Here is a 13,667-nt window from a genome sequence, read left to right as displayed (position 1 = left end):
TGCTTTTTATTTAACTTCTTTTGGACTGATGCATGCAACACCCGCTGAGTGGCATTAAACAGCTTGAAAGATCAAAGACAATTTTTTATATAACTCCGACTGGATTCGTCTGAAAGAAGAAAGTCATATACACCTAGGATGACTTGAGGGTGAGTAATTTATGGGCTAATTTTCTTTTTTGGGTGAACTAACCCTTTAACTACAGTTGTGCTCATTAATTATGATTTAGATCAGACAAATTAAAAAATGTGGCTCTTAGGGGCTGTCCTTTAATGGAACCAGGAAGCGACTTCACACAGCCTCTGTATGATAAGTTTGGCTCAAGTCACTGCAGTCAACTGACCTGCTTTGGGGAATATTAAAAATCATTTGATGATTGCACGATTTATTCATTTTAATTTATTTATTTATTTAGTTTTTTTATGAGCTCTCATCCTAAAGGAGCACATTTTTTCTCAAACTCTTCACTGTCGACGCCATGTATTGCACAATATTGCCTAATAACATGGCCTTCAAATATTGCGCAACCTGGTGTGTGCCAGACCTCTGATAATAAACAGTTTGACGGCATGCGGTTCAACAGTTCAAGTCAAATTACACACATCTGTCTCACCCTGTCCAGTAGAACACTAGAGAGAGAGCTTCAGATGTTTCTGGCCCGCTGTCTACATGGAAGAGAGCACAGAAAAGCAGTCCAAGCTGTGACCGAGAGGCCATTTGTCATCTTTTTGGCCTGATCTGGGAGCAGGATCACTTAGTAAGGTCTTGGTATTCACCATTGTAAAACTGATCTCGAACCTGCACTAGTACATGTCTTACAGCACGCTGTGCAGTGTCAGAAAGAAGCAGATGAAGAAGAAATTACAGACAGGAAGAAGGGAGAGAAAAAAAATGTAGACTGCATTTCAAGGTTTAGTTTGCAAAACAGGAAAAACCGTTTTTGACACTTTCACTCTTCAGAGAGCATTGGTACTTTCATCGACTTGTGAGACAGAAAAGACACTTGTTGGATTAAAATTGTTTTCCGCATACATGATAAATGGCCATAGACCTTTGACAGACTTTCCACTCACAGACACAAAGACTTGACCCGCTGTCACCTGTATGGCAAGAGGCAAGTAGGTCCCACATGAGGTCAGTAAATACTAATATGTGCTCCTCACACTGACAGATTTAAACGGAGGGGTTCTAGGCTCCCCTCAAATCAATAACAGATGTGTAAGTAAACGTGTTCACTCCTAGTTCTCTCTGAAGGCAAGTGGAAAATGCAGAAGCCTGATTTCTGAACTAAATTTGAAGAATCTGCAGGAGATGTTATGTAGTGTTAATTTTCTTTAAAGATTGTGAGGAGCAGATGAATCTTCACACAAATCATGGATTGTGAAGCTGAGAGAGAAGGCCGTTTCATCCATGAAGAACATTCAAGGATTTCATACATCAACATCTTGTCTGGAATGTTTATTATTGTAGCCATAATGCCAAAATCTCTTTACAACTATTGATGATAGATCACTACTAGGTGTGTGAAATGGGCCACCAAGAGGTCAGTCAGTTTGATCAAAAGTCCCTGAACGATCACTGACTCTCCAGATGTAGGCTACTGTAGTGGCTTTTGATTAAACCAGACTTTTTTTCTTAGAATTGTTAAAATTTTAGCTTTTACCAAATTGACATCTCTCTTAGTACAAATTTATGGACTGTTAGCAACATACACAGAACTGTTTGAGCTATATAAATATATATATATATATACATCTCTTGTACCACATTGTGAAAGTGCTCTTTTGTTTCATATAAACACAACTGCTGCCATGTGTTTGTCTCAGTTCTTAAATAGTAAAAATGACCTCAGATATCTTCAGTATGAATATTATTGTAATACTGTTATTGTTCCCCATGTTGCCTGATTGTTCTCTACAGTTTTTTTGTGCATAATGCATTATGATAATTTACAGGTATGATTTTAAAACAGTTTAAATCAAAACATTATTTCAACCTCATTTGCTTGATTCACACAAGCTTAAAGTTTGATACAAGTGAGCTAATAAAATATTTCTACTCAAATCACTATTTTGTGTTGAATCATTTAACTATGTGGCTGTATAATGAACAAGATAATGGAAATCCAGCCATTATCCCTGACTGTACAATGTCCCTTACATATAACAGTGTTTACTACACCAAAACAAATTGAGAGACTGTTAAGAGACTAGCAACACAGTAGTAGTGTTTCTGTATGAATCCATGTTTTTGAATGAATCAGTTGAGTGAATGTTTCAGTAACTCACTCATAAAGACTTTTTTAATTCCTGAAAGAATCAGTATTGTTGAACAAATTGATTCTTGAGTGTATCTCCTCTGGGGGGGTCCACAGTTTGAGAACCACTTATGATTTAGTATATTTTCTCAATAATGAGACACTAATAGGAACAAAAAGAGAACACTCTAACAGGAACCCAGAATGAGAAAACATTATTTATGAGCATATTTAGTGGAATGACATTTTCAGATGAAATTGTTCAGAGACCTGCTGAACAAGGAGAGTCAGTTCAGAAGACTGGACTGTTTACATTAGTGGCCACAACTGTTCCTGGCATTGTTTTACGGCAAAGGTCTGGCCAATCAATTCTTTAAACATTGCTGTGCACTCACAGTTGATTCAAATAGTGTAACAGCACACCTCTCCCCAGCTGGGTTTCCATCACCCGGCTTTTATGCGCATTTTGAAGTATCACATCAGAATTGAGAGTTGGAAACGCTGAATTTCGAATAAAAATGCCTTAATTCGAAAAAAAAGTTTTTACGCTCGCTTGAGGTGGTTTTTGACTTCTGCGAAAAAGGGTTAATGCGAATAATGGGAGATGGAAATGCATTTTGCGAATAAATTCCTCCAAGCGCATCAAAAAAGTCATGTGACTTTGCGCTATGGGACGGCAAATTCTGACTAACCAGCGGACCGATCTCATTCACAGCATCTAAAATGTTGTTATGGTTATTCGGAAATGCCTGAGCAAAGTCTGTCATCAAAGTATTTCTGTATAATTGCCTCCCAGAACTGTTAAACGACTGCGTTCCCAAACAGCAGCATCCACCTCCGAAAGCAATAACCGCATTCATTGTGCTTCGTCTGCTCGTTCTGAGGTGCAATTTATTATGTAGGAAAATTATTATATTCAGTAGCTTCTCCTACTTTTCTTAGTGATGTATAGTGCCAGTTTATCAGGAAGTGATGATTTTGTTCTCTTTGACTCGTTGGATGGAAACGGTGCTTGTTCGCAAATGTTTTGTGCGATATTCCAATTTTGCGCATAAGTTAAATTCGCAACTTTGGATGGAAACCCAGCTACACACACACACACACAGTCTTCTTCTCTCCCTCACTTTGTCTCTCTTGGAGGTTTGACAATGTCCTGGCTCTATCCGACAGAAGTTGTCCTGCCAAGGAAAATGAGCTCTGTTGAAATGGAAAGTCTGAAGTCACTCAGGGCTTTTTGGCAAAAGACAATTACGCAAAGCAGGGGCATCTAGAAGAAATCTGCATCTTGGGGATGGATCCAGAGCAGTTTCTTTGGTTCTGCTCAATTTTTCAGCACATAGTTACTGAGATCAATTTAAAAAGGAGAGGTTTGATCTTGGAGCTGTATCCCAGAGCTTTGTGAGTAAAGGTACAGATGTGTCTGTTATCTAACCAGGGGAGGAAGGAGAAAAGGGAAGAGTGGAGACGAGGGAGATGTTTGTACAGGAGACATTGTGGGTGAGGTTTGAGCCTGGTTATCAGAAGCATGGCAGTGGGCAGGAAGCAGCTCTGACCTGAGGTCACATTCTGATGAAACTTGCCAACTTCCCAGAAAAAAATGTTGAGTCACTGCTTTCTCTCTGAGTGAAAACTACCAATGATGATTTGCTTTGTTATAGACCTCTTCTGATCTGAATAGACATTACATCTAACCTTGGTTGACTAAATATAGGTTCCAACAGATTTTGACATTAGCATGTTACTAAACTAATGATCCAGTACTTTAATATTGACTAATATTTCAATAAATATTGACATAATCATGCTACTAAGCTAATGACTCAATAGCACACACTCAAATAATTGATAATATTGGAATATTTCAAAAGATTCTGATGTTAGCGTGTTGCTAAGCTAATAGCCCAAACACTTCAATAGCCCACCCAAATATTTCAATAGCTGACATAATTGAAATAAGCATGTTACTAAGTTAATAAGATACAGTAATAGCACACAAACAAATGTTGGATAATATTGAAAAAATGGGTAATATTCCAATAGATTCTGATCTTAGCATGTTGCTAAGCTAATGGCCCAATACTTAATTAGCACACAAAAATACTGGATATTCCAAAACCTAGTGAGTTGTTGTTGTGCTTTCTGAATTTTTATTTTGTTTTTTAGACTTGCATTTACGTTTGTAATTTGTTATTTTGATTTCAGAATTGTGATTTGTTTAGCACTTCTCGGCCACCGTAGAGCAGCCTTTTTGACAACTCTACATTTGACTCACATTTGTTTTCAATAGATTTTGAGGTTAGCATGTTGCTAAGCTAATGACCCAATACTTTAATACTAATATGCCATTAGGTAAAACTATTTTTCAATACTGATTGAAATATATTTATAGAGTAGTTGGTTAGTCTTAGCTGGTTTAAGCTGGATGTAGCTGGTTTAAACTAGTTAAGCTGGTCTCCCAACCTGACCAAGCTGGTTTTAGCTGCATGATGTGTTACTGTACATACAGACATGCGAAGCGGGATGCTGTCGATCATCACCTGGGTGGGGTGTGGACTAATGCTTTAAAGTGGAGCTTTTCTGGTAAGAACACTCATGGGGAAGTGAAGTGTTCTCAGATTGGTGCCATTAAAGTGGGTTTGGGCGTTCTCTGTCTTGAAAACCCCAGGAACACATGGACAAAGACAGCATTTGGAAGCAGGGATTTTAAGTGGGCACAGCCCTTCAGACCCCACCCGTTTCCTCTGACATCCTGTCTGCCATGGATTACAGTCATGCACACACACACACACACACACACACACACACACACATGTTTGTTTTTGTGAATTGTGGGGACATTACATAGGCATAATGGTTTTTATACTGTATAAAATGTATGTGCTATTGCCCTACACCAACCCTACACCTAACCCTACCCCTTACAGGAAACTTTGTGCATTTTTACTTTCTCAAAAAAACTCACTCTGTATGATTTATAAGCGTTTTGAAAAATGGGGACATGGGGTAATGTCCTCGTAAGTCACCTTCTCCTTGTTAAACCTATGTCATACCCATGTCATTATACAAATTTGTGTCGTCATATGTCACAAAAACGCGCGCACACACACACACAAAGAGATTGAGAGTTAAACTAAGCAGGTCAACAGAAGCCAAAACAGTCAGCAGTTTCCAGTCTCTCTAATGAATCTGCAAACGCTGCAGTAACAGGAAGAAATAAGGTGATTTCCATATATAATCCACCTTCTCCGTTTATCAGTGCTACAGAGTTGTGAGACAGGACTAACCCCATGACCTCCAATGACCAAGGAAGCATTCAAACTTATGCAATACTTCCGAATGCTCTTTATGCAAGTTTGTGAGCACATAGCTGCCTGTGCTTCATTCCTGTAGTGTTAGTTTTAGTGTAATTCATGAAGTTATAATAACCAGTGGCATGAGAATTATTTTAAGAATTTGCTCAATTGTGATTAAGATAAATTACAAATTGTCCACAATAATGGGGGGGGGGGAATCATGTGATGGGCCATGTTTCTCAAAAATATCCATGCTAGTTTCATATTTTTTTTTTACTGAAAAGTTTAAACTGAATGAACCATTAAGTCTCACCACATGATGTTTTACAACCTGAGCTGGCCTTGCTTTGTCATAAAAAAGTCAAAATATCTAATATTTGAAGAGTTTTGTATTAAGAACGGGCAGCTTTTCCTAGCTACTGTAATATAATTTACTTTGTATCTTTTTTTCTGATGTTAGTTGAACAACATGACTTTCATTTGCTGGCTTTTCAAATATTAATAATCAGTTTTAAAACTTTTTATTATAAATTTCAATAAGACATCATGCCAAACTATTTTATGTATATAAGAATTTTATTTTTTCAATTCGTTTTTTTTTAAGTTAAAAAACATGATCATAATTGAAGAGGTACACTTAAGTCAATTAATGTATGTAACATTGTTTTTTTTTTAATCAGTTAATAGATCCTGACAAAAAATGAGTGTCATGCCATTAGCCCATTACCTTCCAATAAATGACTAGATTTATAATGGCATTAAGCAGTTAATTTGTAGTAAATGCTAGCAGAGGGTGATTGTGTAGTACTGAATATAACAGCTTGTCCATTTGAATTCTAGTAATTTATGCAAGTGTAAATTTCACACCTCTCATTTCCTGCTGTCTGGAAATTGGAAGCTATTTTTTTGACTTTCAGTACTTCAGCATTTCACATTTATATTTACTATAGCAAGGTTTCAATTCTCATTAACAATCAGACACACATGCCAAATCATGAACACACAAAATGTCTAACAACTGTCAAATAATCCTGCTGTATAATGGTTGTTTCCTTGCTTAAACTACCCATGTTTAATGATGTCTCAACTGAATATAAAAACATGGGCAATGTCAATACAAAGTTATGTATCATAACATTCCTGAAGGAGTAACTAATGTCTTGCCAGATGTCATAATTCGGGATTGTTGCTTTAAAATAATCTAAAACAAGATCACATGGCACAGTTTGAGTCAGTTGTTTTCAAGATGCTGTGCTCACAATTGGAGAAGTAAACAGAAAATGATAAATAACGACTGATAGATCGATTTTTCACAAGTCAAGGCATCTGTTCCTATCTTGAAATACATTGTGAAATGCCTCAAGTAGTACTAATAGTAAACACTTCTCAGAGAATGATATATTAATGCTTATTAAACCGTCTGGCCTGCTCTCTAACATATGTTTATTGTTATCCTCACACAGTCTATCCACTGAACTGTCACTAAGCACAGCTCCTATATGATCTGTGAGACAAATCCAAAGCTGAGAGGTTTTTACTCTGTCGTGTCATCACAGTTATACCAAAACATATTTGATTTCTCTGTTCCTCACTATGGCTGACAGTCTGCAGAACAACACAGTGTGATTTAACACTTGAAGTTATTGAAGCCTGACATTGCTTTTCTGCTATCCCTTATAGGAACAGTGCTATCAGGATGTTGATGCTGGATGGGATGCCAGCCCTGCCAGTCAAAATCGATCCTGCAGAGTCACAGAGACGGGGAAGCGGTCAAAGCGATGTCCCACAGGTGTAGTCAGAGGCTTTTAAAACTCAAGATGACATGTGATGACTGTCCCATTTATTTTAAGGTCCAATTCTCACTCCAAATTACTGCTTATTAATAATTAGTAAGGTAGTTGTTAATTTTAGGTATTGGGGATTAGGGATGTAGAATATAGTCATGCAGAATATGTGCTTTATAAGTACTAACAAACAGCCAATATGTTAGTAGTATGAATGCTAATAAGCAACTACTTAATAGTGAGAATTGGTCCCTATACTAAAGTGTTACTGTGATAATTAACCAATATCATAGTCACTCAGTCTGCAACTCACTCACAATGCAAACCAATGCTGTTGTATTTATCACCCCTAGACCAATCAAAATTGAGGACTGAAACAAACTGTTAAACATGTTCTGGTGGGTAAATATCACATACCTGTCAAGAAAATGTCATAGTCCAACAAACCAACCAACAAACGTACAAATAAATAAATTAGTAATAATTACACATACAAAGTAAGCCTACATTGAGGACTACACATATTTTTTGTTACAATTTTTATTGAGCTATTGTCAGGACAATTACTTTTAATATCACCATTAATTTCAGTGATTATTCTCATTACAGTAAAAGTAATCTTTACTTTATTTTAACTTTATGAAAAAAATGAACAAAAATCAACACAAATTAAAGGTAGTATACAGCAATACTACACTGATGTGTAAATTCTTTTTATATTACAATTTACTAAATTTGAGTAGAGAGAGTATTGCATGTTATATTTTACTGTGTGTGTGTGTGTGTGTGTGTGTGTGTGTGTGTGTGTGTACTGTATACATACTAAGATATATATTCATGTTATTGTTATTATCATTATTATTATTACAATAATGCGAACATGACAACGAGAATCTTTTGCAGCATTACAATGATAATATTTTGATGTTTATGCAAAATATAATTACTTTTTTTTTTTTACTTTGGAGTGAAATATCAGGGTGGTTTTTCTTCAGGGTGGTCTGTCCTATGCTTTGAGTCTTCAGGATACGTGCCAGAATTTCAGACTTGACCAAATAAACATATACACGTGCTCCCCAGTCCTAAAGCTCTCTCTTAATTTTCATGCACAGCTAAACCCACACAGAATATTTTGCACCCTGGTTTACCCGTTTTACCCAGTTGTCGTTGTCGTGTCGTTGATCGGGTCGAGTGCAGGAAGTGAGTAGGCCATGCAGCTCAGCTTTGAAGTGTGTTAAATCAACAGGCAGTGCAGTCGCTGAAACGTGCTTCTTGTTTGAGTGGGCTCAACGCCAAGACCCTTTTCTTGGAAATGCATTGCTCCCCTCTATTAAAGCCGTCCTCACCAGAAGCTCTTCGGATTCGGAAAATTAGCCATAATGACTGGTAGCCCCCCATACAGGGGGTTGGACGTGGGCCGTGCAGGAGGGGAGGGATAGGAAGGTGGGAAAGGTGAAGCATGAGTCGGGAGAGAGAGAGAAATGGGGTAGAGATGAAGTTTCAAAACATGTTCCATTTCGGCTGAACAGCCTCCAAGTCAACCACAGCAGAAAACAGAAGGGACATTTTTGGGCTAGAAATAATGCTGCCAGCAGACCACTTTTTGTCCATGGCTTTACTAGGTCTGAGTGAGTGCTTCTGACATCTTTGACTGGAATGTTTTGTCACTTTACTGATGTTAATTTAGGATAACAGCTGAGTCAGTAAATGTCAGAAAGGCTGCTTTTTCTTCACTTTTTCTCTGCACCTTTTGTGGTGTGTTTTCCTCCTATGTAATAAACAAGCACTCTCAGTACTGTAGGTGTATTCAGCCCTCCGACTTTCATTTCAGCCACCTGCAGTAAGCAATCTTAGGTTATTTCACTCAAAATCTCTCCTTACCAGTCATTAAAATCATATAGTAATCCTTCCTTCTCTTCAGTGATGCACCTGGTTATAAGTGGCATTTACTGCATTTATTTGATCAAAACTACATTAAAAACAGTAATATTGTGAAATATTATTACAGTTTTTTCAAATAACATTTTTTCAGCAGCCATTACTCCAGTCTTCAGTGTCACATGATCCTTCAGAAATCATTCTAATATGCTGATTTGGTGTTTAATAAACTTTTTTTTTATTATTATCAATGTTGAAAACAGCTGCTTAATATTTGTGTGGAAACATTTTTGTGATATATTTTTCAGGTACAAAAAAAAACAGCATTTTTGCAGTCAAATATTTTGAAACATTATAAATATCTTTACTGTCACTTTTGATCAATTTAATGATCAATTAATGATTCTTGCTAAATAAAAGAAAAAAGTATTAATTTCCTTCAAAAGAAAAAAAATCTAAAAATCCCCCAAACTTTTGAACAGGTGGCAATGTTCAGACACACACTTTGCTTCTTTTTCATCCGAACACTCTTTATTCCAGTGAGATCACAAAATAAAATTAATGATATACATCCGGTTTAAAGACAGATACAATTTCTTTACAACTTGAACTATCCTGGCCATGTCATAAAAATGTCAAAGTTCAAAGAGAATTTATTAAAATGTCAGAGAATTAAATCGAGTTAAAAGAAAAAAAAATGTTTTAATGTAAGAGCTGGCGAGTCTTTTTGTAACTTGAAGGCTTCCTTATTTTAGCTGTACAAAAACAGCCTGTTATGCTGCTTGATACTGCAAACTGGTGTATCATATTATTTTAATTTATTATCATAAACACTGGTTTCTAGCACAAATCGCTTTACTATTTACTGCACTTTGTTATTCTTCTAGTTATTTACCTAATGCAGCTAATGAATCTGAAGTCTCACACACTCACAGAAAATAGCATACCTCATAGTTTCAAAATAAGGTGGATAAAATAGGTCTGAAATATAAATTTTAATAAATGAATAGATAGAACAAAACACCCAAAAATGAAAGTTCCGTTCTAAACCTGTATGAGATTCTTTCTTCTGTTGAACACAAAAGAAGATATTTTAAAGAATGTTGGCAACCAAACAGTTGCTGGTAGCCATCGACTTCCATAGTATGGAAAATAAATACTTTGGAAGTCAACGGCTACCAGCAACTTAATAATATCTTCTATTGTGTTCAACAGGAGAAAGAAATTCATACAGGTTTTAAAAACGTGAGGGTGAGTAAATGATGACAGAATGTTCATTTTGGGTGAACTGTACCATTAAGGTCATAAATATTCATTACAAGCTCCTTTTCATGTAAGGACTCTTAAAACTGAAATCCTGGAATGTTCCTGTTTCAGTGTAAAAGTAATTAATAGTTAACTGATTTTATTCTGTCTCTTTCCTCTCAGTCTCCTGTGATCCATGACTACACAGAGATGGGCGTGCTAGTGTTGAACCGCAGATTTCGGACACCATCAGATGATAGACGATTCCTGTTTGACCCCTTCCAGATGCAAACAGAGCCCGTGGACCTGTCCATTAACAGAGCCAGAACCTCCCCATCACTTTCAGCATCGTCATCTTTATCCTCGTCTCCCTCGTCGTCCTCATCATCAATACGATTTTGTCCACGGTCCCCTCCTTCCAGCAAGTCTGTGTCATCTTCATCACCATCGTCATTATCTATGCCTTCAGCCTCCTCCACTTCTGTCATAACCCCCGTTCCTCGTTTGAAGATGTCTCCAGTGGTGGCCTCTCTCCCGTCCAGGTGTCTTAGGGGGCAGTCGTTTTTGCACATACCCCAGCTGATGCCTCCTTGCTCCAGCCCGGTCCACCTCCACCCACGCCGTGTGCCAGTGGTGGTGCAGCCCATGCCGCTGGTCTACCCTGGAGTAGGATCACTGGGAAACAGCAGGCTCATGATGCCGCTGCTGGAGGAAAACAGGATGCACAGGAAAGGTGAGTCAGAAGCTTGTTCACTCAGCTTGATTGTCTTAGTGACCTTACGACAGATAAATGACTGACAGCCCAAATGGCCAATGAAATTGTTGCGCTGATAAGCCTTGTTGTTGTCTGCCATTTTGTCCATCAAACTGAACTTTGTGTAACATACAAACCTTCTTTTTTTGGTAAATACCCAACATTATGGCAAAACAAGTGTTGTTATGGTACATGTAATTCGATACTATACAGAGTCAATGGAGTTTCACTCATTCCATTCCGTTCAATTCCTGAAACCATATAATAACCATTTTAAATCATTTTAAATTTCATTTCAGCTAGTTACCAACTACATTTTTATTTAGTTTAACTTACAGTAATGTACTAAAATAACAAAAACTGAAAAAACTATAGACATTTTAAAAAGCATTAAAATGACAAATACACACAAAATTACTTTTTCCTTAAATTACTAAAACTTTAACTAAAATTACGAAAAAAAGAAAAATATAAAAACAAAAACACATTTAACATTAATAAAAACTACAACAGTATCTCAATACTAAAATAACATTTTCTCCACAGTAGACCACTTGAACAAATAAACTTGCAGATTTTGAATGCTCGTCTAAAAGTAAAACATTTGCACAAACAGAAGGAAAAGTAAAATACAGTATCGTGGATGTTTTTAGAAAGAAGAACAATCGATTTAAATAGTGGTTGTTGTTGTTTTAAATTGACCTATACGTTCATTTTACACATCCCATGATTGTTATATACAAAGACAACATACATGCAGCAAAAGTTTATTTTAAAAAAAGGGGAAAAAACATATTAGTATTTTTCCTTTGTTTTAATGGCAATATTTATGACGTCGACTGTCCGCCTTCTTAGATCTCCACATGTAATTTCAGTATTTTCTCATCTTTTGCTGATATATTTAGTGTTTCAACATAGCATGATACAAAAGCCTGTAATGTGTTTCCTCTTTTTTTTTTGATTAAATAAATCACTGTCACAACTGACAGTATCAAGGTCACTTTTGCTGCAAAATTAATCCTCCTGCAAAGTCTTTCACTCTCTTCCTCTCTCCACTTTCCTCCCTCTTTGTCCGTAGGTGCAAAGTACTGTGTTTCAAAGCCTCTCTTCCGAGTTTCCGTGTTCTTGGCAAGATCAGTGACAGAACCCAGAGCCCGGCTGTTATGAGTGCAGGCTCAGCTCTTATGAGTGAAGCTCCATTGTGCTCGTCTCTTTATACTCCTCAAAACAGGCAGCCACTACATCCATGCAGGAAGTTGATGTTATGGCAAAAACTCTGCTCAGCTAAATGAGGGCACCTGGGTTTATTAGTGACAAAGTGTATGGCGGAAACACAATAGCAACTGTGATAAGAGGCATTTTTAAAGATACTCAACCCCTTTTTACTATCTAGGAAAGCTTGCCTATGAGCAACAGAGCTGTTTTAATGGACTCTGTGGCTAGTAAGCCTTTCTTAATTTTGGGGGGGGAGGGGTATAGATAGAGGCTGGAGATGTCCTATGTCATATAACTCTCTCTTATGTCCTGTATTAGTGTGTGTGTTATGTCTTTTAACATAATTGATAGCTCTTTCTGCTATCAACTGACCAATCAGAGAAGGGCATTTTTCGACATCAGAAGCATACAGTGTGTGCAAACAAGCAGGTTGACACATAATTAGGCCTGTGCATTTCACACTTTGATGATCCAATTTCAGTTCATTAAAAAACATTCAAGATTCACAAACAGAGACCAGCCCCCTATCTTGAGGGTCAATGCCCTTATGCTCTGCAGTCTCTCATGAAGTCTCCATGGCAACAAGACAACACATGGAATGACACGAATACAACGAAGAAATTGCTATTACAACCGATCAAAACAAAACAAACCAATACAAACATGCCCAGCTATCTTATTGCAAGAACAGAGTGAACTATATTCTGTTATTCGTTTGAGCTAGGAATAGATAAGTTCACTGAAAAATTTATTAGCATTTGTTCTTGAGATTCTAATAACAAAACATCAAAACGTCAAAGCTGCAAAGGTTAGATAGTGGAGGTTTAGATTATCAGTGTTTAATTTTTAAATTGGCTTTTATGTTTAATTTAGGTTAGCTTTTGTCCATTTTAATTGTTTTTGTTTGTTAATATTTCTGTTTAGCTTTCAAGTTTAGTTTTAGTAATTTTAGTACTTAAACCAATGTTGCCAGGCCAACATTTCTAATTTGTGTTTAAGTTTTTCATCTAATGTTTATATTTTATTTCAGTTAACACAAACTATTTTAATGCTTTTAGTTTACAATAGCAACACTTATGTCAATTAAAATTAAAACTTACATTTTGATCTGTTCATCACACAAAGGTATTGTATGACTACAGATAACTTCATATGCTTTAGTGGTGCTTGCATTGGTCTCTATGAATTGTTGTGTGCCAAAAGAAAATCTCTGTGACAATTCTTTTAAAACATTGTTTTTG

The 13,667-nt window shown here is 36.7% G+C and overlaps 1 protein-coding gene across 2 annotated transcripts in view; it reads left to right on the top strand.

Moving 5' to 3' along the window:
* Window positions 1–13,667, top strand: part of LOC107734581 (Krueppel-like factor 12) — a 29,350-nt gene that overhangs the window by 6,812 nt on the left and 8,871 nt on the right. The window contains exons 2-3 of one of the 2 annotated variants that reach the window (XM_016546576.1): window positions 7,231–7,312; window positions 10,641–11,190. In XM_016546576.1, coding sequence (XP_016402062.1) covers window positions 7,247–7,312; window positions 10,641–11,190 — 616 coding nt within the window. In that variant the 5' untranslated portion in view covers window positions 7,231–7,246. Of the gene's footprint in view, window positions 1–7,230; window positions 7,340–10,640; window positions 11,191–13,667 lie in introns of both variants that reach the window. The other variant, XM_016546575.1, reaches the window with a different exon arrangement.

Source organism: Sinocyclocheilus rhinocerous, unplaced genomic scaffold (genome assembly GCF_001515625.1).
Source record: "Sinocyclocheilus rhinocerous isolate Xijiao unplaced genomic scaffold, SAMN03320098_v1.1 scaffold580, whole genome shotgun sequence".
In the NCBI taxonomy this organism is placed as follows: Eukaryota; Metazoa; Chordata; class Actinopteri; order Cypriniformes; family Cyprinidae; genus Sinocyclocheilus; species Sinocyclocheilus rhinocerous.
Note: the sequence above shows the minus strand (reverse complement) of the source record. Positions and strands in the feature narration are given on the sequence as shown.